At 39.9% G+C, this 27566-nt stretch overlaps 1 protein-coding gene across 1 annotated transcript in view; it reads left to right on the forward strand.

The window, feature by feature from the left end:
• The first annotated feature begins 656 nt into the window (after positions 1-656).
• Positions 657-27566, forward strand: part of MRPL22 (mitochondrial ribosomal protein L22) — a 36056-nt gene continuing 9146 nt past the window's right edge. Inside the window, exons 1-4 of the mRNA XM_007452848.1 lie at positions 657-705; positions 780-822; positions 23697-23814; positions 27462-27527. Of these exons, the coding sequence (XP_007452910.1) occupies positions 678-705; positions 780-822; positions 23697-23814; positions 27462-27527 (255 nt within the window). The 5' untranslated portion in view covers positions 657-677. The remainder of the gene's footprint in view (positions 706-779; positions 823-23696; positions 23815-27461; positions 27528-27566) is intronic.

Here is a 27566-nt window from a genome sequence, read left to right on the forward strand (position 1 = left end):
TCCTGCTGATTATTAACTCTTGTCTCTTGGAGGTCAACCTGGAGATTAGCATCATACTTTGTATTTGAACTGTTCTTTATTTTTATTTATTTATTGAAGTATAGTTGATTTGCAATATTAGTTTCAGGTGTATAATACAGTGATTCACAATATTTAAAGATTATACTCCATTTAAAGTTATTATAAAATATTGGCTGTATTTCCTGTGTTGTACAAAATATCCTTGTAGCTTATTTTATACATAGTAGTTTGTATGTTTGTTCTTTAAAAGAGCTTTCACACAATCTCTAGTGATCTTCACAGGCCTGTGCCGTAGGGATACTTAATTCTTTTGAGAAAACTGAAGCCCTCCCAGGTTAGTTGGCTTGGTTCACGGTCTCTGTTTTCCTAATCCTTTCAGACCATTTGTGAGGTGAGGCTTCACAGTTTTTCTGGATCCCGGAGAATTTTCGGAAACTCGCTAGTCTTTGACCTTTGTTAAGTAATTCTTTCCCAAGCAAGGCTGATCGGACCACACCTTAAGCGCCGGCCGCGTGTTCACGGTCTCCATGACAACACCTCGGGTGTCAGTTGTGGCTCGGTCTCGCGATAAGAGGGGGTTAAATCCGGAGAATTGCGCATGCGTTTTGCCCACACGGCCTCTGAACTCGGAGGCTTCCGTAGAGGGCGGGAGAAAGATGGCGGCGGCAATACTGGAACGTTTGGGTAAGGATTTCTTGGTGGGTGGGGGGAGGGAGTGAGGTGGGAATCTGAATTGACGGCGTGTGTTGATATTGCAGGTGCGTTATGGATGCAGAATCTGAGGGGGAAGCTGGCCTTGGGGTAAGTCTTTCGCCTCGGAGTTGGGGAAGGGTCCAAAGCCTTAGTCTTACTAGTCTCAGTTACTTAGAGCCTAAGTGCCAGGCTCTGCTTTAGGCTCTGAGGCTAGCGAGTGAGACAGCCAGTCTCTGCTTTGCCACCCTGTGTTTTCACCGCCGTATTGCATAGCCCTGCGTGTATCAGGATTATCTGTGACCGAAGAGACGTTGTAAATGTCTTTTCTGAACACTCTTTTCTGATCTTTTTGGATATGGCTAGATGCTCCCGCCCAAATTGGAAGCGTACTTTTCTAGTTATCTCTGTAATTATTTGCTTATATGGGCAGGGACTGTATTGTAGACAGGTGCGGTTTACATCGTGCCTGACATTGTTAAAATCTTTGTACGCCTTATCTCTTTCTCACAGCATCCTACGTAGTGTAGGTACTGCTATACCCATTTTTTCAGACAAGGAAATTGAAGCCCTCAAAGTAAAGTAAGTTGCCCAAGGTCCCTCAGTTGCAGGAATTTTGAAGCTTTATACTATATTTTTAGAGCATTCTTTGACCTCAGGACAAAGCGTTCTTTAAGGTTAGGGAATGCAGCTGAAGTCAGTACTGGCAAGAGGATTTCTCTGCTCCCTTCTCATTGTTCTTCTTCTGTAGTACAGCTGTGGCTCTTTGGAGGTTGATAATCTGATTGTAAATTTTCTGATCGATGTATTTGTTAACATTAATTTTGGTTTAGTCCATAGACTTTGGAGACAGATAAGTTGAGTGTGAGTCCACATTTTAACTGCGATTTTGGAAAAGTTACTTATTCTTTCTAAGCTTCAGTTATCTTCTGTGATATGAGAGGAAAATTAGTACTACCTTATATATTTTTAATTAGGATTAAATGAGATAATGCTTATGAAGTGTTTTGTACAGTGCATGGTGTATAATAATCCCGCCCTAAATTTTAGCTGCCATTAGTGTTTTTATCATTATAAACTACTATTGAGTTCCCATTATATCTAGCTTTGTCTTAGATTCTCGGCTCGAGGGAGGAAGAGGTGGGCTAAAGAAGAAAGTAGGAAGTACTGGCACTTAGGATTTGTCTTCACTGCTTTCGTAGATTATCTTCTATCAGTCTACCCCCAGCCATGCTGATTGACTTACTTTTTCTGAGTATGCTGTGCCTTTACTTGTTTCTTGGTTTTTCATAATTTTCTCTCACTTTCTGTCAGTAACAGCAGTCCTCATTATTCAGACGCCTCTTTAACTGTTTCCCCTTCATGATCTCACTAAAAATGAAAGAAATCAATTTCTCCTTTCCTTTAGTATGTGTTCCTTGAATAATGGCTTCATGTATATGTGTCTGTGTCCTTTGCTACCTTGTGTATCCTGGACAGTTAGGGACACTTCTTGTTTCTTTTTGTAGCTCCAGTATAGGGTCTTGCACAAAGTGAATATTTTGTTGATTTTTGTTGATTTAAATTGTCCCACACTGACTTATATTGGGAAGCTCTGAGCAAGTAACTAAAGCAGCTTGGCTTCAGTCTTGTCATCTGTGTGATACAAGAGGGTTGGATTTTGCTAGGTAGTCTTGGAGGCTCTTTCTGGTTTTGAAGTTATATAATTTTACAAGTCCTCATTCTGAACTTTCTAGTGGGGAAATGACCACATGAAAACTAAGTAGAAAAGGCATAACTAATGCTTATGATGACCGTGTAAAATTTTAGAGATATCTAATTCAGTGGTTGGAAACTTAATTACATACCAATTGCCAGACAGGTAATAGAAATGAATGAACTAGCAGAAGTGGTCTTTGTAAAAAGAGAGTGGTAGGGCCTGTGGCAGTCATAGAGTGCATTCCTCCTCTAAAGGCATTGAATTGGATTAAAAAAATGCTGCTGACCAAATAAAACTTTTCTGCAGGCTATATTTTGTAGCAGATTGACAATTTCCAACCTTTGAATTTCAAGTCTCCCATTTTACTGATGCATGTATTTGGGAATTTTTGTGACTTACTGAAGGTTACATGGCAAACCTAGGATCTAAACAGAAAATTCTCTGGCTTAAAATAGTGCTGTATCACATCCTGGGAGGGACTGAGTGATGAGCCCTAATGGGGTTTGTCGGAGGAGTCTTTCTGGAAGAGGTGAGTTTAAGTTTAAAGAATGAAGAGTATATTTTGGTGGTTTAAAAGTTTGAAGGCACTGGTTACTAAGCTGTACATAGGTTAAAATTCTCTACAGGAAAAACCAAGTTGGAAATGTCATGAATCGGCAGTTTGGTGGATAAATGATGAGAACAGTGTGATATATTTGAATAAATACTGGGCTTCAGGTGATAGAGCTGGATTTCAGGTCTCTGTCAGGGACAGGTATTGCAGTCTTGGGCCATTTGCTTAACTTCTGTGAGGCTCAGTTTCCTCATATTAAAAAATGAGGATAATATTTAACTTCAAGGGTGGTTGTGAGAACTAAGAGACTAATACGTAAAATGTCTATTTTAGCGCCTGGCACTGTGGAGGTGTTTTGACTGGGGATGATATTGCTGTAAAGTTGTTTGAGAGGAATCAGATTTAATGCTGGAACCAATCAGTAGTTACTCAACACTCTTAGATGAGATTACATATTTCATCTATCAGCCCTACTTTTGTAGAACAACTGGCAGGAAGATAAGAAACTGAAATATACATTAGCCTATTCGGTTGAGTCACTCTTAAGAGACTTTTCCAGTGTAAGGGGTAGTAATTACCTCTTGTTTTTATGCATCCATGCTTTCAGTGTTCTGATTGCCATGACCAGCAGATTTGACAGCCCCGCTGATTTGTGCTGTCTTAAATAGATCTTATCCTATGATCTGAGGGCTTGTGATTACTTGCCTTTAGGACAGTGGTTCTTAAATTTGAGTCACAGACCTCTTTGAGAGTATGACGAAAGCCACAATAAATGTTCCCAGAAAAATGCATATCACATTCATAGTTTGGCTTGTAATTTCATAACCCTTAGTATAGGAATCTTTGCACTGGGACATCATAACTAAACAAAAGGACAATAATGATACACAATAATAAATGTAACTACACAATAATGATTAGTGGTGTAAAGTATGTTGGGAAATGTGTCAGGCAGTGACCCTTGTGTTAATGGGTGAAATATTTTCCTCAATATATTTTGAAAAATTTCAGTCGTATAGGAAAGTTGAAAGATTACAGTGTCCTTCAGCTGGATTCATCAGTTGCAAACATAACTCTATAAATATACATGCTTTTTTCCCTGAATCATTTGAAAGTGAATTGTACAGGTTATGTACTTTACTCCTAATCACTTCAGGTTGTATTTCCTGAAAATGACAACAGTCCCCAAGAACCACAAACCATGATCAAAATGGTATAATTTAATGATCTTTTATTTTAATGTTTTAGTTAAAAGGATTCAAATAGAAATCAAGTGTATGCTGACATTTACTTTTTTTTTTTTTGAGGGGGGTGGGCTGCGCTGTGTGGCTTGCGGGATCTTAGTTTCCCGACCAGGAGCTGAACCTGTGCTCCCTGCAGTGGAAGCATGGAGTCCTAAGCACTGTACCGCCAATGAATTCCCTGACCTTTACTTCTTTTTTTTTTAGTTTATTTTTGGCTGCACTGGGTCTTCGTTGCTGTGCACGGGCTTTCTCTAGTTGTGGCGAGCAGGGGCTACTCTTTGTTGCGGTGTGCAGGCTTCTCACTGCGGTGGCTTCTCTTGTTGCGGAGCACAGGCTCTAGGTGCGCGGGCTTCAGTAGTTGTGGTGTGTGGGCTCAGTAGTTGTGGCTCGTGGGCTCTAGAGCACGGCCTCAGTAGTTGTGGCACACGGGCTTAGTTGCTCTGTGGCTTGTGGGATCTTCCTGGACCAGAGATCGAACCTGTGTCCCCTGCATTGGCAGGCAGATTTTTAACCACTGCGCCACCAGGCAAGTTCCCTGACATTTACTTTTGAAAAAAGAAAAATTGACCATTATTGAGGCTTGACAATAAGCCCTAAAATGGCCATGCATTAAAACAAGGAGACCTTATAGATGGACATTTTCAATTCCATAATATTTATGTTTGTTTAGTGAGTCTCTTGTTTATGTGACACTTCATTCCTTTGAAAGCACTCTCAGGACTCTTCTTTCAATCAGAGTTTGTATCTCCTTCATGTCTGACTCATGGATCTGAAAGGTTTCTGTATTAGTTCTTTAGGGCTGCTGTAAGAAATTACCCCAAATGTAATTTATTCTTCCACAGTTCTGGAGGCCAGAAGTCCAAAATCAAGGTGTCAGTAGGGCTGTACTCCCTCTGGAGTCTATAGGTGAGAATCCATTCCTTGCCTCTTCCGGCTTCTCTCTGTCTTTACCTCACCTTTCCCTCCTTTTTTCTGGTTCAGAACTTTTTCTGCATCTTTCTCATTAAGAAAAACAGAATTACATTTAGGGCCAAACAAGATAATCCAGGATAAGCTCCTCCTCTCAACTTAATTACCTCCTAACTTAATTACCTCCTTTTCTATAGAATGTATTATTCACAGATTCTGTGAGTAAGGATGTGCCCATATCTTTGGAGCCACCATTCAGCCCACTGTATTCTCTTTCAAAACAGGTCTATTGTATCATCTTCAGGTCCTTTTTTTCAGAAAGATGCCCTGTAAATCACACCTTTACTTTTGCTATGCCTTTAACGTGGAGTGCTCTTTTACCAGATTTCTGAACGTGGAAGTCCATACTTTGTTCAACACTCAGCTCAAGTCCCAGCTCCTTAAAGCCATCGTGATTACCCCAGCCCTCCTGTGACTTCTTCTGACATTGTAATGCCTGTTGCACATTATGGTTAATCCTTTATCTCTCTAACTGAATTTTAAGTCACTTGAGGGCTGGAAATAGGTTTTATGTCTCTTTGCATTCCCATCACCTAGAATAGTACCTGTAGTACCCTATCCTTATTACTTCGTCAGTAAGTGTAAGTTGAACCATCAGTCAGCCCGAACAGATGCAAGTTGTAGTCTGAGAGATTGCCAGAAATGAGATTCAGGTTTTTCCACTCCAGTGCCAAGAAGGAATCCTAATGGCAAATTAAGTATAGGTACAGATTTCCAGCTTTATGTAATAGAATAGTTTATGCTGATTATACAAATTCTTTTAAGTATTCCTTAGGACAAAATGAGGGCTTTAGAAGCTCTATATACCCATGCAGTTAGTTACTCACTAGAATACGACTTTTGTTACTCTGAATGATACAGTAGTGATCTGAAAGGTTTAATGCCTTATTTTCACATGATTATTGACACCAGAGGCTTCCACTAGCTTTTCTGAGGGAAGGTGTTAGATCTGTGAACTAGGAAGTTGAACAAGAATATATTTATAAACTTTCTGATTTATTCTCAGATTCTTTTTAAAAATTGTTCTACTGAGAATTGTGACTTTTTAAATTTGTTCTTATCCCCTCTATAGTGGGCCAAACTTCCCAAAGTATATAAGTATAAATAAAAATAAAAATAAGTGAATAAATATGTTCTATATCATGAAAAAGAAGAGTAACATGGGGGCAGGAAAGAATGAAACATTTTAAATAGCCACTTTGGGGCTGTGCTAGCTTACCCCGAGAGGTTACAGATTGGAGATCTGTCTGATGAATCAAGCCTACAGATATGTTTTGTCTGTATGTTATATTGTGTTTAAAACCTTCTTTTTCAATCAGTGTTTAAAAAGTAGTAGCTTGCTCATAAAAATCTAGGTTTCTAGATTCTATTATGCATTGCAAAGCGTGGCAACAATTTTCTAGAGCAGAAGAGTGTACCACTCTTTAGAAGGGATGTATATTCTTCAGTTTTCCTCATTTTCCAACCAAGTGTGAAATTGTTACATAGGTACCTATACCCAGCCCTCTTATTTATATTACCTGGCTGTCCCCTGTATTCTCTAATTCATTCTACAAATATGTATGTAGTGCCTGCTGTGTGCCAGGCTCTTCTAGCACTAGGAATTTTGTAGTGAACAAAGAACATAATCATTGCTCTCATGGAGTGTACAATCTAGCGAGGGAGGCAAATAATAAGTAAAATACAGAGTATATTAGATAGTGACAACTGCTTAGGAGAAAATGAGAGCAGAGAATGGGAATGGGAAGTGTGTGTATACAAGAGGGAGGTTGCAGTTTTAGATAGGAAAGGCCTCATTAAGATAGCATTTGTGTAAAGATCTGAAAGAAACCAAGGAGCCGGCTGTCAAGGCATGCCAGCATCTGGGTGGACACCATTCTAGAGAGATGGAACATAAGTGCAAAGGCCCTGAGGAGGGAACGTACCTAGTATGGTCAAAAGCAGTGAGTGAGGAGGGGAGATCGTAGTAGGAGATGAGGTCAGAATAAGGAATAGGAGATCATGTAGAGCCTTATGGATCATTGTAAGTACTTTGGTTTTTATTCTTAGTGAGATGGGAAACGATTGGTGGGTTTTCAGTATAAGACTGATATGATCGGACTTACGTTTATGGGTGGTGGCTCTTTCTGTGTTCAGAACAGATCAGAGTGGGGATGAGGAGCAAGGATAGAAGTAGAGACCACTGGATATTTCAAGTTTGAGATTATGGTGGCTTGGATTAGGGTGGCTGTGAAGGTGGGTGAATGGTTGGATTCTGGCAGTGCATTAACAGCAGCTGGCAGGACCTGTTGGTGAATTGGACGTGGGGTGTGAGAAAGAAGGGTGAAACCAGGGTTTACGACCTGAGCAGATGGAAGCGTGGAGTCACCATTTGCTGAGATAGGAAGACTTCCAGAGAAGCAAGTTGGGGAGACCATCAGGAGCTCGATTTGGGGCTTGTGAAGTGTGAGGTAGCCGGTAAGCATACAGGTAGAGATGTGAGGACGCAATTGGATATATGAGTTTGGAGTTCATAGAAGGCCTGCGGGTTTGGGAGCCATCAGTGTATGAACAGTATTTAAAGCCATGAGTCTGGTTGACTTCACTATGAGAGTAGATAGAAAGCACAAGAGTCCAAGGATTGATTCCTACCTGAGGCAGCCAACATTTACAGATCAGGTTGAGGAGGACAAAACAAAGGAGACTAGAGAAGTGTCTAGAGAGGTGAGAGGAAAACCCAGAGTGTGTACTCAAGTAAAGAAAGTGCCTCAAGGAAGAGCAGGTGACCAGATGTGATATTATGATTTATGACAAATAGGCCAAAATATATTTCTCATGTATATTTTGTCTTTGTCCATGGTTCTGGCTCACAGCTCCCAAAACCCTTGGAATTTCCTGAGCCATAGGGTTATGGGAGCTTCTTTTGTCATCATATTTGTTCTCTTGTCCTCAGTTTATGGCTTCAGAGCCATAAAGTGAAATGGGTGTCTTGTTATTCCTGACATGGCCCCTTTCCACCACAACTGGGTTTATGCTAATGAGATGAATTTGGGCAAGCACCTAAGGATGGGGGTTGGTTGCTAGGGGAACCAACGATGAACAGAGGGGTGGAACTTTTAGTCCCACCACCTCCTGGTTTCCAGGGAGGGGAGGAGGACTGGAGGTTGAATCAATTACCAAAGGCCAATGAGTTAGTTAATCCTGCCTATGTAATGCAGCCTACATAAAAAGCCAAAAGGAGGGGGTTCAGAGAGCTTCCCAGTGGGAAACCAGAATGCTTCTATGTGTCACTGTGCTGGGCCCCAAGTTTCACGAAGACAGAAGCTCCTTTGTTTGGGACTTTGCCCTATGTATCTCCTCATTTGGCTTTTGATTCATATCTTTTAATGTCTTTCATAAAAAATCAGTAATCTAGTGAGTAAATGGGTTTCCTGAATTTTGTGAGCTGGTGAAGCAAATTAATCAAACCCAAGAAGGGCATCATGAGAACCTCTTGATTTATAGCCAGTTGGTCAGAAGCACAGGTAACAACCTGAGCTTGTAATTGGCATCAGAAGTGGAGGGTGGTCTTGTGGGACAGAGCCCTTAATGTGATGCTGTCCCTAGGTAGAGAGTGTCAGAATTGAATTTAATTGTAGGACACCCAGCTGGTGTCAGAGCGTTGCTTAGTGGTGGTGTGAGGAACCACCCTCCAACACTGGAATTGTTGGGTAGTCAGAGAGCCCTTTTACCAGGGATACTTAGATCATTCTCAGATGAGGACTGAGAATTGTCCACTGGATTTTACAACACAGATGTCTTCGATGTCCTTGATAAAGCAGTTTTGATGGAATGATGGGAGAGGGTTAAGGATGAATGGGAGGGCTGGAATTAGAGACAGGGAGTTTAGGTAACTCAATCAAGGAGTTTTGCAGCAGTAGCTAGAGGGAGTTGGTCAGGGGACAGTTAAGTTGGGAGATATTAGAGTATATTTGTTTGCTGATGGTAGTGTTCCAATAGAGAAGAAAAATTGATGATTTAAAGGGGGAAGAAAGAATTGCCGAAGCAGTGCCCTTGAGTAGATGGGAAGAAATGGGATCTAGGGAGCAAGGGATGAGATTGGTCCTGATTAGGGCACAGACTTGGATTCATAGTAACAAGTGAAGATAGTAAGTGTGTATGGCTATGGATGCTGGTGGGTATATAGATTAGGTGGTGGGAGCTTGTGGAAGTTCTCTTCTTTTTTTAAAGCAACAATTAATCAATTAATTAATTAAATTTATTTAGTTGCGCTGGGTCTTAGTTGCGGCAGGCGGGCTTCTTAGTTGTGGCTCACCTGCTTCTTAGTTGCGGCCGGCAGGCTCCTTAGTTGCAGCTCGCAGGCTCCTTAGTAGCAGTGTGCCAGCTCCTTAGTTGTGGCATGCATGTGGGATCTAGTTCCCTGACCAGGAATTGAACCCCAGCCCCCTGCATTGGGAGCTCAGAGTCTTAACTGAGGGAAGTCCCCTGGAAGTTCCCTGGAAGTTCTCTTTTGACTGTTCAATTTTCTCATCGAATAAGCACAATTTTCAGGTGAGACTGAGGATGAGGGAGGAGATATGGGAGGTTTAACTAGCAAGGAAGAGGTATGAAGTTTGTCTACAGGGGCTAGGAGAGTAAATGGACTAGAGAAATACAGTAGGAATGCCAGGCAGCCTTAAGGGCCCGCTTATTCTTATGAATAAGAATGTAAAATTTAGGCATTCAGTCATTATTGTTTTACAGAGTGAGAAAATCTGACTTACTAACCATCCACATGTATATGGTGTGATAACTGGAACCTTTTGGAACAGAGAGGTCATGCTCCCTAGTCTGCAAAAACTAGCACTATCGTTTTGTTTTTGTTTGTGTGTTTGTTTTAATGCTGCTTTAGCTAATAGTGACTTCCAATTGGGAGCAGTTTTGCCTCTCAACTCCCCCCAGGAGACATTTGGCAACATTTGGAGGTGCTGCAAGATTGTCACAAGGCAGGGGGTGCTGCTGACATCTAGTAGGTAGAGGTGAGGGATGCCACTAAGCATCCTTATGACAAAGGCACAGGAGAGCCCTCACAACAAAGAGTGACCTGCTTAAAATGTCAGTAATGCCGAGGTCGAAAAACCCTGAACTTACCATGGTCCATAGTTGCTCGGATTTCACTTTTTTTGTTTGCTAAATTCTTGTTTCCTTGTTTGATTGTCCTTGACTTTCACTAAGTACTAAAATTATACTGAGTTGTGAGAATATACATATCACTTCAGCTTTTTATTTTAGATTTTAATGGAGGCAAGAGGGAGGATGCTCTTTTATTCAGCCTCAAGTGTGGGATTAATGTTATCTGAAGTAAATTTGGAACAAAGAACTTTTTACCTTGATGCATTTAATAACATGAGTTTCTTAAGATTGAGCCTGAGGCCAGTATTATCTTCACTTGGGACTTGAGTGTACCTTGTACTAAATTTCAAAGTAAACTTTGAGTAACAAAGAAGAAGGGTTCTGTCAAATTGTGACTTGAGAAAGTTTCAGATACTCTGTCTTATCTGAGTTAACTCTTTTTTTTTTTTTTTTTTTTTTTTTTTTTTTTTTTTTTTTTGGGCAGGATTTGAAACATGGTACTTAAACTTAATCCTCAAGTATTGGTAGATAGAAAACACCAGAATGATGAGAGAAGGGAAATTCATATGCTAGTTCCAGCATACCATTCACTTTCTGCTTGATCTCAGGCAATCTCACCGTACTGTGGGAACCTGTGTGTGTTTCGTGTACAAGCGCTCTGGAGCGGTGGTTCATGCTTACCTTCCTTCACCCAGTTTACGGAGATGCAGTGAAGCTAAAGGGATTTGGGTTTCCTAGTAAATGAAAGGGTATAGTAAATACCAGTAGTGATATTTGAGTTTCAGAATGATAAAAGTTGATCCTGGTTGCCTTTTGGGTTTTTTTTGTTTTTCGTTTTTTTTTTTTTTAAGATTTTAATTTATTTTATTCTTTAGAATGCTAACAGTAAGCTAGAGCTCTAGGCAGAGTTAAAATCTAATATTTGTTGGAAGAAATTTTACAGAAGGAGATGAATTCTAGCAGTAACCCATGCTATCATTTGTTAATTCCAACTTCCTTTTCTTTATAAATTTATTTATTTATTTATGGCCGCATTGGGTCTTCATTGCTGCCCACGGCTTTCTCTAGTTGTGGTGAGCAGGGGCTACTCTTCGTTGCGGTGTGCAAGCTTCTCATTGCGGTGGCTTCTCTTGTGGAGCATGGGCTCTAGGTGTGTGGGCTTCAGTAGTTGTGGCACATGGGCTGAGTAGTTGTGGCTCGCGGGCTCTAGAGCGCATTCTCTAGTAGTTGTGGTGCACGGGCTCCATGACATGTGGGATCTTCCCAGACCGGGGCTCAAAACTTGTGTCCCCTGCGTTGGTAGGCGGATTCCTTTTTTTTAAAATTAATTAATTAATTGATTTCACATCTTTATTGGAGTATAATTGCTTTACCATGGTGTGTTAGTTTCTGCTTTATAACAAAGTGAATCAGTTATACATATACATATATCCCCATATCTCCTCCCTCTTGCTTCTCCCTCCCTCCCACCCTCCCTATCCCACCCTTCTAGGTGATCACAAAGCACGGAGCTGATCTCCCTGTGCTATGTGGCTGCTTCCCACTAGCTATCTGTTTTACATTTGGTAGTGTATATATGTCCATGCCACTCTCTCACTTCGTCCCCGCTTACCCTTCCCCATCGTCATGTCCTCATGTCCATTCTCTATGTCTGCGTCTTTATTCCTGTCCTGCCCTTTTTTTTGCGGTACGCGGGCCTCTCACTGTTGCGGCCTCCCCCGTTGCGGAGCGCAGGCTCAGCGGCCATGGCTCACGGGCCCAGCTGCTCTGTGGCTTGTGGGATCCTTCTGGACCGGGGCACGAACCCGTGTCCCCCGCATCAGCAGGCGGACTCTCAACCACTGCGCCCCCCGGGAAGCCCACATGACTCTTTTTGAATTATGGTTTTCTCAGGGTATATGCCCAGTAGTGGGATTGCTGGGTCGTATGGCAGTTCTGTTTTTAGTTTTTTAAGGAACTTCCATACTGTTCTCTATAGTGGCTGTATCAATTTACATTCCCACCAACAGTGCAAGAGAGTTCCCTTTTCTCCACACCCTCTCCAGCATTTATTGTTTGTAGATTTTTTTGATGATGGGGCAGGCGGATTCTTAACCACTGTGTCACCAGGGAAGTCCCCCAACTTCCTTTTCTTGAATTTGTTTTCTTTAGTGACTCTTCACAGGCTTTCTTATTACATCAAGTGGTCTCATAAAAGCCTTAAGTTTTGGGAATTCCCCGGGCGGTCCAGTGGTTAGGACTCAGTGATTTCACTGCGGTGGCCTGGGTTCAGTCCTTGATCGGGGAGCTAAGATCCTGCAAGGCGAGTGGCATGGCAAAAAAAAAAAAAGCCTTAAATTTTGAATTAGTTTTATTTTCAATTGTACTTTATAAGCTCTTCGTTTCCTGCTTTAACTTAGTGTTATTCCAATAGTTGGCCAGGAGAGGGCGCATGAAACTTTTTGATTTAGTATACTTCTGAATTAAAGACCCCGTTTATAATCATATTTTACTTTGATTTGATTACAGTTGTTTAGTATTTGGTTGATAATTCATTTTATGAAGCATTTGAGCTCTGAAAGTATTGTAGGCATTCAGAAAGCTTTGTCATTATTAATTCATAATGTGTTTATTAGCCATTGTATTTAATTCACTGAATGTGTATTGAGGATTTGAGGAGTATCAAACACTATGCTAGATATGGGGGATATAGAAGGCATGGGCCTCACCCTCAAGCAGTCTTTCAGGCTGTTTAGTATAGTAGTGGTTTCCCTGAAGAGTTAAAGAGAAGCCAAGGCATTCATATTTCTGTAATCCTGCTGTCATCCATGAGATGAAAGAAGAATTAAGGTTTGGAGAGACCCTGGAGATGAAGTACGCCAATTCCTCTTCTCATAGATAAAGAAATTGACAAACTTAGTGCACCCATGAATTACAACTTCATAGAAACAAATTATCATGATTATAAACATGAGAAGAAGGTTTGAAATTGTGTAATACGAAGTTCACACAATTCATACAGTTCAGACTGTTTATTTTTTTTGAGAACAGGAGGCATGAACTGTTCAGAGGGCCTAATTTAAAGTTAATACTAGCTACCAGTGTTTATCTTGTACTAGACTTTGTAGGGTGTTGTATGTTAATTATTTATATACCACCAACAGAATGAAGTAGGTATTCTCATTCTAAAAGTAATAATCTCAAATTTATTGAGCCCTATTATGTGTCAGGTTAAGTATTTTACTTAAAGTATCTCATTTGAGCTCCTTAAGAAGCCTGTGTGGGAGGCTTCCCTGGTAGTCCAGTGGTTAAGACTGTGCTTCTACTGCAGGGGCGTGGGTTCTATCCCTGGTTGGGGAACTAAGATACCGCATACCTCGCGGTGTGGCCAAAAAAAAAAAAGAAGAAGCCTATGAGGTAATTACTATTATTACTCCATTTACTGATGAGAAAACTGAGATCTAGAAAGTTATGTGACTTCCCCAAGGCCATTCATCTACTATTAGAGTTAGGATTTAGACCCACGTCTAGTTGACTCTGTAGTCTCTGCCCTCATCACCTGGCTTATAGTTTTATTAGAAAATTCTGTCCTCTTACATCATATGTTCTGGTTTTGTGCTTTTCAGTTAAAATAGTGCAAGCTAAATGTAGATGGCAAAAGTACAGATTTTGTTAGGTATTTTGATGGCACTGATCAGTGAACTTGAGGTAGAGTAGAAGTGAGCCACTAGAAGAATAGATTTTTAAAATTCTTTAGCCTGAATGGTTTGAGGACTAAAAAAAAAAGACTGCCAAGTATATAATCTAATTGCATATATTGTGGGAGAATCTGCCAATATACAACAACTTTGAATATTTAAGTCTGGGTTAAATATTTACTCAGTATGTATGTCCCAGATATTGTCTTTGGTGTTAAAATACAAAGGATGTCGTGCTTGCCCTCCAGATGCTCAAATCGATACACTTACTACAGGAACTCATTCTTCTGCAGCCACCTTACAGTTCAGGAGTAGTACAACTCATTGCTATACGGCTGGCAAGAACAGAGTACTAAGGCAATGGGGGGATTGGTTCTCTTGGAGAAGGGATCAGGTTCACATTGAGGTGACACCTGAGCTGGGACTTAAAACAGGACAAGTGTTTCATTTCGGAGATAATAAGGGAGGAGAAAACAACATGAGCAAAAGTGTAAAGATATGAAAGAATGTGGCTTGTTCAGGGAACAATGAATGTTTGTGTGGTTAGGCTTTAAGGTGAATAAGCTGAGATGGCCAGGCTGGTGTTAGATTATGGAAGGCCTTCTGTGTCTTGTAAAGCAGTTTAGACTATATTCTGAGCAGTAGGGAAACACCAGAGTTGTTGTTATTTGGCTATATCCAGATGTAAACAAAAGTAGACAATATGATGAACCTTCATGAACCCATCACCCAACTCCAACAATTATTAACTCATGGCCTCTCTTGTTTTCTTGTTTTATCTAGAGCCCCTGCTCTTTCCCATCATATTTTGAAATAAATTGCAGATAGTATATTATTTCATCCATAAATATTTCACCATGTATCTTATTAAAAAATATCAATTGCCCAGTTAATGTTCAAATTTCCAATGGTTAAATAACTTTTGTACTTTTAAGATTATAGTAGTCCACACTTAAAGAACTCTTTTTAACATTTCTTATTTCTTGTAAGGTCAGTTTAGTGGTGAGGAACGCTTTTAAGCTTTTGCTTGTCTGGAAGACTCTTTCTCCTTCAATTCTGAATAACTTTGCCAGGTAGAGTATTCTTGGTTGGAAGTTTTTTTTCTTTCAGCACTTTGAATGTTTTATGCCACTCCCTTCTGGCCTGCAAAATTTGTGCTGAAAAATCTGTGGATAGGCTTATGGGGGTTCCCTTGTATGTAACAAGACTTCCTGTTTGGTTTTTTTTGCTGCTTTTAATATTCTTTGTCTAACTTTTGACATTTTAATTATAATGTGTCTTGGTGTGGGTCTCTTGGGTTCATCTTACTTGGAACTTTCTGGGCTTTCTAGATCTGAATGTCTGTTTCCTTCCCCAAGTTAGGGAAGTTTTAGGCCATTATTTCTTTTTCTCTCTTTTTTTTTTTTTTTTTAAGAGGAGTTGGTTTTTTTTAAAAAATAGGTCTTTATTAGAGTATAATTGCTTCATAATACTGTGTTAGTTTCTGTTGTACACCAAAGTGAATCAGCCATATGCTTATATATGTCCCCATATCCCTTCCCTCTTGAGCCTCCCTCCCACCCTCCCTATCCCACCCCTCTAGGTCATCGCAGAGTACTGAGCTGATCTCACTGTGCTTTGCTGCTGCTTCCCACCAGCTAACTAGTTTACATTTGGTAGTGTATATATGTCATGCTACTCTCACTTCGCCCCAGTTTCCGGAACCCTTCCACTCCATGTCCTCAAGTCCATTCTTAAGAGGAGTTTTTATGGTAGAGTAGAGGGATAGTAATTTATTTATTTACTTATTTATTTATTTTGGCCATGAGGGATCTTAGTTCCCTGACCAGGGATCAAACTCTGGACCTTGGCAGTAATAGTCCCAACCACTGGACTGCCAGGGAATTCCCCAGCCCTTCAAGTAAGATTTCTGCCCTTTTCTTTCTCTTTCTGGAAGCCCTATAAGGCAAATGTTAGTCTGTGTGATATTGCCCCGTAAGTCTCTTAAGCTATAGGTGAATTTTTTCAATCTTTTTCTTTTTGCTGCTCTGCTTGGGTGAGTTCCACTGCCTTTTCTTCAAGTTGACCGATTCTTTTTTCTGCTTTATCCAGTCTGCTGTTGAACACTTCTAGTGTATTTTTCAGTTCAGTTATTATATCCTTAAGCTCTGTGACTTCTGTTTGGTATTTTCTTATATTTTTCATCTCTTTGTTGAAGATTTCGCGGTGTTCATCCATTTGTCTTCCCAGTTTGGTGATCATCTTTATGACCATTACTTTGAACTCTTTATCAGGTAAATTACTTATCTCTGTTTCATTAAGATATTTTTCTGAGGTTTTATCTTGTTAACTGACTTGGAACATATTCCTCTGTTCCTTTATTTTGCTTGACTCTCTGTGTTGGTTTCTATACAGTAGAAGAAACAACCACTTCTCCCAGTCTTGAAGGAGTGGCCTCATGTAAGAGATAAAACTTTTTATTCAGCCCTGCCCCACCTTTTGGTCATCTCTCAAACTTCTGTGCTTGTCCAAGCATCCTGTTATGTTATTAGTAGTTCCCAGTAGTTGAGGATGTGCCAAGAATAGACAGTGTCCCAAAGAGGAGGATTTCAGCACCTAGATTCAGTCGGACTGGAAGCTAGACCCTCAGGCAGCAGCTTTATAAGTATGCAGATATATTCAGTTCTGGGGGTCCACAAATGTAAGCCCTGCTGGCCCCCAGAGCCCCATGATCTGTCCCCTGGGCAGCAGTTGCAAAAATCAGGATACACTGTCCAGATGAGGGTATAAGCTTCTTTTTTGGGAGATACTGGTGAGCTGGAGCAAGGCAGAGAAAGAGCACCAAGATGGTGTCTCCAGCCTGCATTGTTGAGAGCAGCTCCACAGGCCACCAAATGTGTGCCAGACTTGAGGCCTGCCCCCCAGTCAAAAGCTCCAGGACAAGCAGAGTGGCCTCCTCACAGAAAGAATGGGGAGTGTGCCTTGGTCTGCTGTCTGCACAGTCTCCTGAGGATAGTAGCCTGCCAAGAACCATCCCTCCCCAATTGCCACAGTCCCATGAGACCCCAGAACACAAGCCCCTTTGGCCATCAGGGCCAGGTGATGGGCATCCTCTGGATGTCAGCCACAGAAACTGCACCAGCCGTGTGTAAAGGATTACAGTCAGCCCCTCCATATGTTGTTTAATTAGAAGCCTGCCCCCAGGCCACAGTCGTTATGATTAGCTAATAGGCCTCCTTCACAGAAAGACAGACCTCAAAGGTCTATTGCCTCTCACTGTGCCCTGGGGGTGGCAGCTGTTTAGGAACTTTTTCTCTGTTGGTTACAGTCCTGGGGGGCCCACAAGCATAAGCCCTACTGGTCACCAGAGTCAGGTGATGTAGAAGTGTCCCCTAGCAGCAGTCATAAAAAATCACGGTGCCAAACAGGGTTATGAACTCCTTTCTGGGTGACACCTATTATTACAGTCCCATGTGACCAGGAGTGCAAACTCCCCTGACCTCCAGAGCCAGGCAATAAAGAGTTATCGCCTAGGGACTTCTTCCCTCGTGGCGCAGTGGTTAACAATCTGCCTGCCAATGCAGGGGACACGGCAAAGGGAGAGGGCAAAGATGGCACCCACTAGTCTCCATCCCCGTACAGTGAGTGTTCCAGCAGGCTCCTAAATGTGTGTGCTAAATTGGGTGCCTGATCCACTGGCTGAGGTGCTTTTTGTTTGTTTGTTTGCTTTGGGCCGTGCCACATGGCTTGTGGGATCTTAGTTCCCCGACCAGGGATTGAACCTGGGCTCTCAGCAGTGAGAGTGTGGAGTCCTAACCACTGGACTGCCAGGGAAGTCCCTAGGCTGAGGTTTTCTTTTTTTTTTTTAATATTTATTTGGTTGCACAGGGTCTTAGTTATGGCAGGTGGGCTCTTTAGTTGCTCCTTGTGGGCTCCTTAGTTGTGGCTCACCAGCTTCTTAGTTGCAGCACGTGGGCTCCTTAGTTGCCGCTGGTGGGCTCCTTAATTGCGGCTCCAGGGCTCCTTAGTTGTGGCTTGCCAGCTCCTTAGTTGTGGCGCACGGGTTCCTTAGTTGTGGCATGTGAACTCTTAATTGCGGCACGCATGTGGGATCTAGTTCCCTGACCAGGTATCGAACCCAGGCCTCCTGCATTGGGAGCTTGGAGTCTTACCCACTGTGCCACCAGGGAAGTCCCCCTAGCCTGAGGTTTTACTGTAAGCAGGTGGGCCTCCTTTACTTTACGTATGGATGCAATCAGCTGCCCCTGATCTGGGCATTGGGGCAGGTGAGTTTCTGAGCGTGAGTCTTTAAGAGGTGTTTCTCTGATTGTCTCCATCTTGTGGGTCTCAGGCCATGAGCTCAATTGGTTTTCAAAATTAGGTGTTGGGCTTCCCTGGTGGCGCAGTGGTTGAGAGTCTGCCTGCCGACGCAGGGGACACAGGTTCGTGCCCCGGTCCGGGAAGATCCCACATGCTGCAGAGCAGCTGGGCCCGTGAGCCATGGCCGCTGAGCCTGCGCATCGGGAGCCTGTGCTCCTCAACGGGAAAGGCCACAACAGTGAGAGGCCCTCTTACAGCCAAAAAAAAGAAAAAAAAAAAAAATTAGGTGTTTTGGGGGTTCATCTGAAGTGCGTGTCTTAAAAGTTGCAGTTGCTGATGTGGGGTTTGAACCCTTTGTTTCTCAGGGAGAAGCTCTGGGTTTTGAGTTCCCTCCAATGTGTGGGTTGCCATACTGGGGGTGGGGTTTATGACAGGATTGTGAGCCACCCTTTCCTACCTGCTTTGATGTCGTTTTCTTCTTGTTTGCCTGATACGTAGTTGTCACCCAGCCAGCCTTTAGTTTTTTTTAAGAGGAAGTTGTTCCACATGTAGCTGTAGACTCAGTGTGTCTGTAGGAGAATGTGAGTTCAGGAGATTAAACAATATGCTACTGAGTAACCAGTGGGTCAAAGAAGAAATAAAAAAATAACTTGAGGAAAGTGAAAATGGAAATGTAACATAGCAGAATTTATGCAGTGCAGCAAAAGCAGTTCTAAGAGGGAAGTTCACAGCAATAAATGTCTACCTCAAGAAATAAGAAAAATCTGAAGAAACAGCCCAACTCTATACCTCAAGGAACTAGAAGAAGAAATGAAGTCCAAGGTTAGTAGAAGGAAGGAAATAACAAAGGTTAGAGCAGAAATAAATGAACTAGAGACTAAAAACATAATAGAAAAGATAAATAAAAAATAGAAAAGATCAATAAAACTAAGAACCAATTCTTTGAAAAGATTAAAAAAAGAAAAGAAACCCCAAACCTGACAAACCTTTAGCTAGACTCAAGAAAAAAGAGAGAGGACTCTAACAAATAAAATCAGAAATGAAAGAGGAGTGTGACAGTTACACCACAGAAATACAAAGGATCTTAAGAGACTACTACGAATGATTATATGCCAACAGACTGGACAACCTAGAAGAAATGGAGAAATTCCTAGAAACGTATAAACTACTAAGACTGAATCACGATGAAATAGAAAATCTGAGCAGACTGATTACTAGCAAGGAGATTGAATGAATAATCAAAAGCCATCTAACAAACAAAAGTCCAGGACCAGATGACTTCCCTGGTGAATTCTACCAAACATTAAAAGAATTAAAATCAGTCTTTCTCAAACTCTCCCAAAAGATAGAATAGGGTAGAATTCTTCCAAACATATTTTGTGAGGCCAGCATTTTCCTGATACCGAAACCAGACAAGGGTGCCACACACAAAAAGTTACAGGCAGTATCCCCGATGAGCATGTATGCAAAATCCTCAACAAATTCTTAGCAAAACTGAATTCACCAGTACATTAAAAGGATCATACATCGTGATCAAGTGGGCGGTATTCCAAAAATGTAAGGATGGTTCAACATTTGCAAATCAGTCAGTGCAATTCACCACATTAACACAATGAAGGATAAAAATCATATGATAGTCTCAATATTGACATGCAGGAAAAGCATTTGACAAAATTCAACATCCATTTTTGATAAAAACTCTCAACAAAGCAGGTATTGAGTGAACATACCTCAACATAATAAAGGCGATATATGACAAGTCCACAGCTAACATCATACTCAGTGGTGAAAGGCTGAAAACGTTTCCTCTAAGGTCAGGAACAAAGACGACGATGTACACTCTCGCCACTTTTATTCAACATGGTATTGGAAGTTCTAGCTGCAGAAATTAGACAAGAAAAAGAGATAAAAGGTATCCACATTGGAAACGAAGAAGTAAAACTATGACTATTTACAGATGACATGATAAGAAAACCCTAAAGACTCCAAACAACTATTAAAACTAATAAACAAATTCAGTAAAGTTGCGAGATACAAAATCAAACAAAAATCTTTTGTTTCTTTATACTAATAATGAACTATCAGAAAGATAAATTAATCAAACAACCCATTTACAATTGCATCAAAAAGAATAGAATACCTAGAAATAAATTTAACCAAGGAGATGAAAGACTTGTATATTAAAAACTACAAGACATTAATGGAAGAAATTGAATAAGATAGAAATAAATGCAAAGATATTTTGTGTTCATGGATTTGAAGAATTAGTATTGTTAAAATGACCATACCACTCAAAGCAATCTACAGATTCAGTGCAATTCCTATCAAAATTTCAATGGCATTTTTCACAGAAATGGAACAAACAGTGTTTTGTTTTTTTAAAATTTTCTTTATTTATTTATTTATTGGCTGCGTTGGGTCTTCATTGCAGTGCACGGGCTTCTCATTACAGTGGCTTCTCTTGTTGCGGAGCACTGGCTCTAGGTGCACGGGCTTCAGTATTTGTTGCACACCGGCTCAATAGTTGTGGTGCACAGGCTTAGTTGCCCTGCAGCATGTGGGATCTTACCAGACCAGGGCTTGAACCCATGTCCCCTGCACTGGCAGGTGGATTCATAACCACTGTGGCACCAGGGAAGCCTGAACAAACAGGCTTAAAAGTTGTGTGGAACCTCCAAAGACCCCAATAGCCAAAGCAATCTTTTTTTTTTTTTTGTGATACACGGACCTCTCACTGTTGTGGCCTCTCCTGTTGCGGAGCACAGGCTCTGGACGCGCAGGCCCAGTGGCCTTGGCTCATGGGCCCAGCCGCTCCGCGGCATGTGGGATCTTCCCAGACCGGGGCACAAACTCGTGTCCCCTGCATCGGCAGGCGGACTCTCAACCACTGCGCCACCAGGGAAGCCCTGCCAAAGCAATCTTAAAGAAAAACAAAGCTGGAGGCATCATGCTACCTGATTTCAAACTATATTACAAAGGTATAGTAATTAAAACAGTATGATATTGGTATAAAAACAGACACATAGATCAATGGAACAGAATATAGAGCCCAGACATAATCCCTCACTCATGTTGTCAATTATGACAGTAGAGCAAGAATAGATGTTGGGGAAAGGGCAGTCTCTTTAACAGATGGTATTTGGAAAATTGGACATCCACATGCCAAAGAATGAAATTTGATCCTATCCTACTCCATACTCCAAAATTAACTCAAAATAGTTAAAGACTTGAATGTAAGACCTGAAACCATAAAACTCCTAGAAGAAAGCAGGCAGTAAGCTCCTTGGCATAGGTCTTGGCAATGATTTTTTGAATCTGACACCAAAAGCAAAAGTAAACAAGTAGGACCTAATTAAACTAAAAATCTTCTGCGTAGCACAGGAAACCATCAACAAAATGAAAAGGCAGCCTACTGAATGGGAGAAAATAATTGTAAGTTATATATCTGATAAAGGGCTAATGTCCAAAATATACAACAAACTTATACAACTAAATAGCAAAAAAACCCCAAACAATCAAATTAAAAACTGAGAAGATCTGAATAGCTATTTTGCCAAGAAGACATGCCATTGACCAATAGGTACATGAAAAGATACTCCATATCATTAATCATCAGAGAAATGCAAATCCAGACCACAATGAGATACGACCTCACACCTGTTAGAATGGCTATTATCAAAAAAATAGGAAATAAGAAGTGTTGGCAGGGATGTGCAGAAAAGGGACTGTTGTGCACTGTTGGTGGGAATGTAAATTGGTGCAGCCACTGTGGAAAACAGTATGGAGGTTCCTCAAAAAACTAAAAATGAACTACCATGTGATCTAGCAATTCCACTTCTGAAGAGAACAAAAACACTAATTTGGAAAGATATATACACACTCACGTCCATTGCTATATTACAATAGCCAAGGTATGGAAACAACCTAAGTTTCCATCAGTGGATGAGTAGTTAAAGAAATTGTGATATATGTAAATATATAAACACACACTCACCACACACAAACACAGAGGAATATTAATCAGCCGTAAAAATGAATGAAATCTTGCCATTTGTGACAATAAGGATGGACCTTGAGGGTATTATGTTAAGTGAAATAAGTCAGGCAGAGAAAAACTAATACCATTTGATATTTCTTATATGTGGAATCTAAAAATCAAAACAAAAACCAAACCAGGCTCATAGGTACAGAGAACAGATTGGTGATTGCAAGAGGCAGCGGGTTGAGGGTGAGAGAAATGGGTGAATTGGGGTGTTTTGGTTGTTTGTTTTGTTTGTTTTTTAGTTTAAATACATTGAATAAAAATTTTTTAAAAAGTCCACCCATTAACTAACTTTTTTCTTAATTCTCGTAATCTGTAGGTTCTTTATTCAGCCCTTTTTTTTCCTCCTTGTAATTTATTTGTTGAAGAAAATGGGCTGTTCGTCTTGTAGAGTTTTGTACAGCTTGGATTTTGCTGAGTGCATCCCCTTCATGTTGTTTAACAGGTTTCCCTGTCTCTGTATTGTCTGCATTGAATCTAGAGGCTTGATTAATTCGAGTTTGTTTTTGCAGAAAGGCTATTTCACGGATGGTGGGTGGTGTCTTTTTACATCAGGAGGCGAATGAAGCCACCTTTATGCATTAATTTCTTAGGGATTAGAAAGTGATGTTATTTGCCTTGATTATTCAACAAAGTTGAGGAATTCCACAGATCATGTCAGAGATCCTCTGTGTCTTTAAATCTATTTTAGTACAGAGATGACTTACAGTAGAGAATCAATAGTCATTGACCACCATAGAAAGGAATGAAATTCTGCCATTCGCAACATCGTGGATGGACTTGGGTTGGTATTCTGCTTAGTGAAATAAGTCAGACGGAGAAAGACAAATACTGTATGATATCACTTACATGTAGAATCTAAAGTATAAAATAAACTAGTGTATATAACAAAAAAGAAACAGAAATGTAGAGAACAAGGTGTTGGTTACCAGTGGGAAGAGGGAAGGGGTGAGGGGCAAAACGGGTAGGAGGTTAAGAGGTACAAGCTACTATGTATAAAATACGTAAGCTCCAAGGATGTACTGTACAACACAGGGAACATAGCCAAACTTTTATAATAACTGTAAATGGAATGTAACCTTTAAAATTGTGACTCGCTGTGCTGTACACCTGAAACTTACATGTTGTACACCAGCTATACCTCAGTTAAAATCTTGGGTTAATAACTGTTTATTATTTGACTTACATGAGTTACTGACTTTTCACTCTTCTTAGCCTTAAGTAAACTACTAGGCTCTTTGTGGTATTTTATGTAATCTCGATTCTTTGTTAACAAATATGTCTAGAATGTTTCCACTCGTGATCCTTAAATAGTTGCCATCAAAATGGAGCTGATGTGGTTCAGAAGATAGATAAGCTTTGGAAAAGATTCTAAATGTCTTTTGCTTTACAGGCTTTTTTCATCTCACAGCGTTTTACCCCAATCACATATTCACACAAGTGCTTCTCTTGAAATATCTCGAAAATGGGAGAAGAAGAATAAAATTGTTTATCCTCCACAACTGCCTGGAGAACCTCGGAGACCAGCTGTAAGTTTGTGGGTAGAACTAATCTCTTGATGTTGATAAAGCACTCTTGCTCTTGTGTGGATAGCAGTGATTTATTATTCCATGTTAAGAAAAGAAAAAAAATATCCAGGAATTTGCTTGATCCTTTAATTGGTACAGAAAATGTTCTAGATTTATCTTTTTTGTAGTTAAAATGATTGTCTTTGTTTTACTTATTTGCCTTGACTTAACTTCCTGGATAGGAGCCTTAACTCTAAAACTGAGCTAATAGCTTGAGACGTTTCGACTGATTTTTGACTCCAAGAGGCTTGATAATGGAGCACGAGGGGTTGGTAAGAATGGCTTAAGCCATTGGCCAATATTTAAATCATATGTATGATTTTCCAATGTTTTATACTTGAGTATAGACACACTTGGTGTGAGGTTTTTCTTCCTTTTTTTTGGTAATTTACAAACCTTTGAACCTAAGGTTTGAATTTAATCATTGGATTCCTTCCAGAGATACCTTATTCCTTCCAGACTTTAACTTATCTTTAGTTGCTCAGAATCCTTCTGCCCTCTCCAAATTGCTGGACATTGCTCTAGTCTGAAATAAAAGACAAATTTCTAGCTTAATATGAATTTTCTGTGGGATACATACACACATCTCTTAAAAAGTTTGAGTAAGTAATAATAGCATAAACAAGGTGGGAACATTTGAATCCTTAAGAAAATGAACTGTGATAAGTACTTTAGAAATAGAATTACTGTGTTAATTATAAATCATTCAGTTTAGCAAACATCTTTTAAGGTCCTTTGGGATTTAAGGCTACTGGATAATCAGTATAATCTAAGTAATGTCATTTGCTAAGTTTTTATATGAACTTGACAGCGTGCATTTTATTAAAATTCAGTTGCTATCTAGATATTAGTCTGAATTAGTAGAGTTTTGTGTTTTGTTTTGTTTTTTTTCTCATTTAGGGGAGTTAATTTATTCATTTAAAGACCTCCTACCTGATTGGGAACTAAGAAGAAAAAGAGATCTCAATAGCTTAAACAAATGAGTTGTTAACTTTCATATTTTATTATGCCATCAGAGCTTAAAAGTTTGGTTTGTCATAGAATTTGTGCTGTTAAGCATTGACTCCATTTTGTAATTAACCAAAATTTACACATTTGTACAAATATCATAAATAAAATATTTTCTAGGGACTTCCCTGGTGGCACAGTGGTTAAGAATCCGCCTGCCAATGCAGGGGAGATGGGTTCAAGCCCTGGTCTGGGAAGATCCCCCATGCCGTGGTGGAACTAATCCCATGTGCCACAGCTACTGAGCCCATGCGCCTAGAGCCTGTGCTCTGCAGCAAGAGAAGCCACCGTAATGAGAAGCCCGTTCACCGCAACGAAAAGTAGCCCCCTCTCGCCGCAACTAGAGAAAGCCCACGCACAGCAACAAAGACCCAATGCAACCAAAAATAAAGTAAAAATTTTAAAAAATATATATTTTCTATAATGAGCTTTCTTTACTTCTTACTTGAGCTCTTTGGACTTGGCTTTAACTGGAAATAAAGAAATCATAATAGTATTTGTCAGGTCCAGAATCTAAAGCGAAATTTTCTATTTTGTAAGTACCAGTCTTTTTGGATGTTAAACACACTTCAGGATACATCCTAAATAGCAAAATTCAAATAGTTAACAGTAGATTATCTGCCTAACTCTAGCAAATGAAGAGCAGTGTCAATTAAATCATTTGTTATATATTGTAGTTTACTGAAACTATTTTGGTTAACTTTTGCATCATATATACTTCTATAAGTGCCTGTGTGAAGACATTTGGTTGCATTTTATATAGGCACTTTGGAGAAACCTCATTTAATTCTCTATTTTGCACAGATTTTGTTTGAGGGAGTAATCCTTTTCTGGGACAAATTAAGACTTTTGGAAAATACCTTAACATCTTTTGATTTTAAATAGTATTTAGTAAATTGATTTTGGTGTAACAGTTATACCTGTTATAACTAAATTATTAATGCTGTTTATAAACACCTTGCTTATTAACAGGGAATAATTTCCTCACCTAGCCACATAGTTGATACACTGTGCCATTATTTACAGTGTCCCTTAGGCTTTCCAATCTGCTACCTGCAAACATTTTAAAAATTAGTTTTATCTCTTGTTTAGAAGAAGGCCAGATAATATTTACTATTCTATCTCATTCTGATCTTCAGAATTTGGAATATGTAGTTAAATAATAGTAGATGGGGCAATGAGTAAATCCTAAGGCATTTGTAAACTTCTAGCAGGAGTCAGAATGTTAGAAAGTTTTGAGGTTTCTCTGCTTTTATTTGCCTTGAAAAATGTTTTCTAATTTTTTTTTAAGTGGCATTATGGTATAATAGTAGGAAGAATGTGGGTTTTAGAGTCATGAGGGGAACTTTAAAGATACACCTGCCAGACATTGTATTAAGCCCTTCACATACTTCCCTGTGTGGTACTAGCTTACAAACTTTGCTATCTTGGACAAGTCACTTGATTTCTCTGATTTTCATTTTGTAAAAGGTTTATAAAGTGTTTTTTCTCCCAACTCATAGAGTTAGATCAAATGAAATAATGGGCTTGAAACGTGCTTTGTGAACTATAAATTGTTTAATGGATGATTGATTAAAAAATTCAGTAGGATATACCTACCACTATAAATAGAAGACAATAAAAGCTAACGTTTAGTAAGATCTTACCATGTGCTAGACACTGTAAAGTACTTACTTTGTATAGGTAACTTTATTTAATCCTTATTATAGTTTTATGTGTTAGGTACTATTATCTTCGTTTTAAAGAACAAGAAACTTAAGCAGAGAGAAGTTAAGTAGCTTGGGTTCTGTAGCTGGTAAATGGTACAGCTGGGATTCAAACCGAGGTAGTCTGATTCTAGAACCTGTGCTCTTGACTGAACACTTACAGTACTGGTTTTCTTATGAAAATAGTTACTTTATCCATTTTGCCATTGTTCTCCTCACTAACAAGAAACCTTTTTGTACCTTTTCTTTTGTTCTTTTAGCCAGCTAAATGTTTTCAAAATACTTTAGTTTAAGTCTTTTACTATTCCTCTGTATAGCAGCGTTGCAAATTTTGTAACAAACTAGCCATTTTACAGTTTGTTTTTCCCTTAGTAATCTTTATAACATAGTGAGAATTTGGAAAAGTATAACTTTGTATAGGGAAAAAGCGTCCCCAAATTCTTTTTTTAAAAATTTATTTATTTATTTATTTATTTATTTTTGGCTACCTTGGGTCTTCGTTGCTGCACGTGGGCTTTCTCTAGTTGCAGTGAGCGGGGGCTACTCTTTGATGTGGTGCGCAGGCTTCTCATTGCAGTGCCTTCTCTTGTTGCGGAGCATGGGCTCTAGGTGCATGGGCTTCAGTAGTTGTGGCACACGGGCTCAGTACTTGCGGCTCGCAAGCTTAGTTGCTGTGTGGCATGTGGAATCTTCTTGGACCGGGGCTCGAACCCGTGTCCCCTGCATTGGCAGGCGGATTCTTAACCACTGCGCCACAGGGAAGTCTTCCAAATTCTTAATAATGTTTTTATTTCTTATGGCAGCATTTCATTAAACACAGAAAGTAAAAACTTTATTAACAGTGTTTTACTGTCATTTTGATAAAATTGCTTAATTTTTTTTCTTGTTTGTAAGGAAATCTACCATTGTCGAAGACAAATAAAGTACAGCAAAGACAAGATGTGGTATTTGGCAAAATTGGTAAGCTAAAATGACTATTACCGTATAATATATAGGGAA

Source organism: Lipotes vexillifer, unplaced genomic scaffold, assembly GCF_000442215.2.
Source record: "Lipotes vexillifer unplaced genomic scaffold, Lipotes_vexillifer_v1.1 scaffold697, whole genome shotgun sequence".
Classification (NCBI taxonomy): Eukaryota; Metazoa; Chordata; class Mammalia; order Artiodactyla; family Lipotidae; genus Lipotes; species Lipotes vexillifer.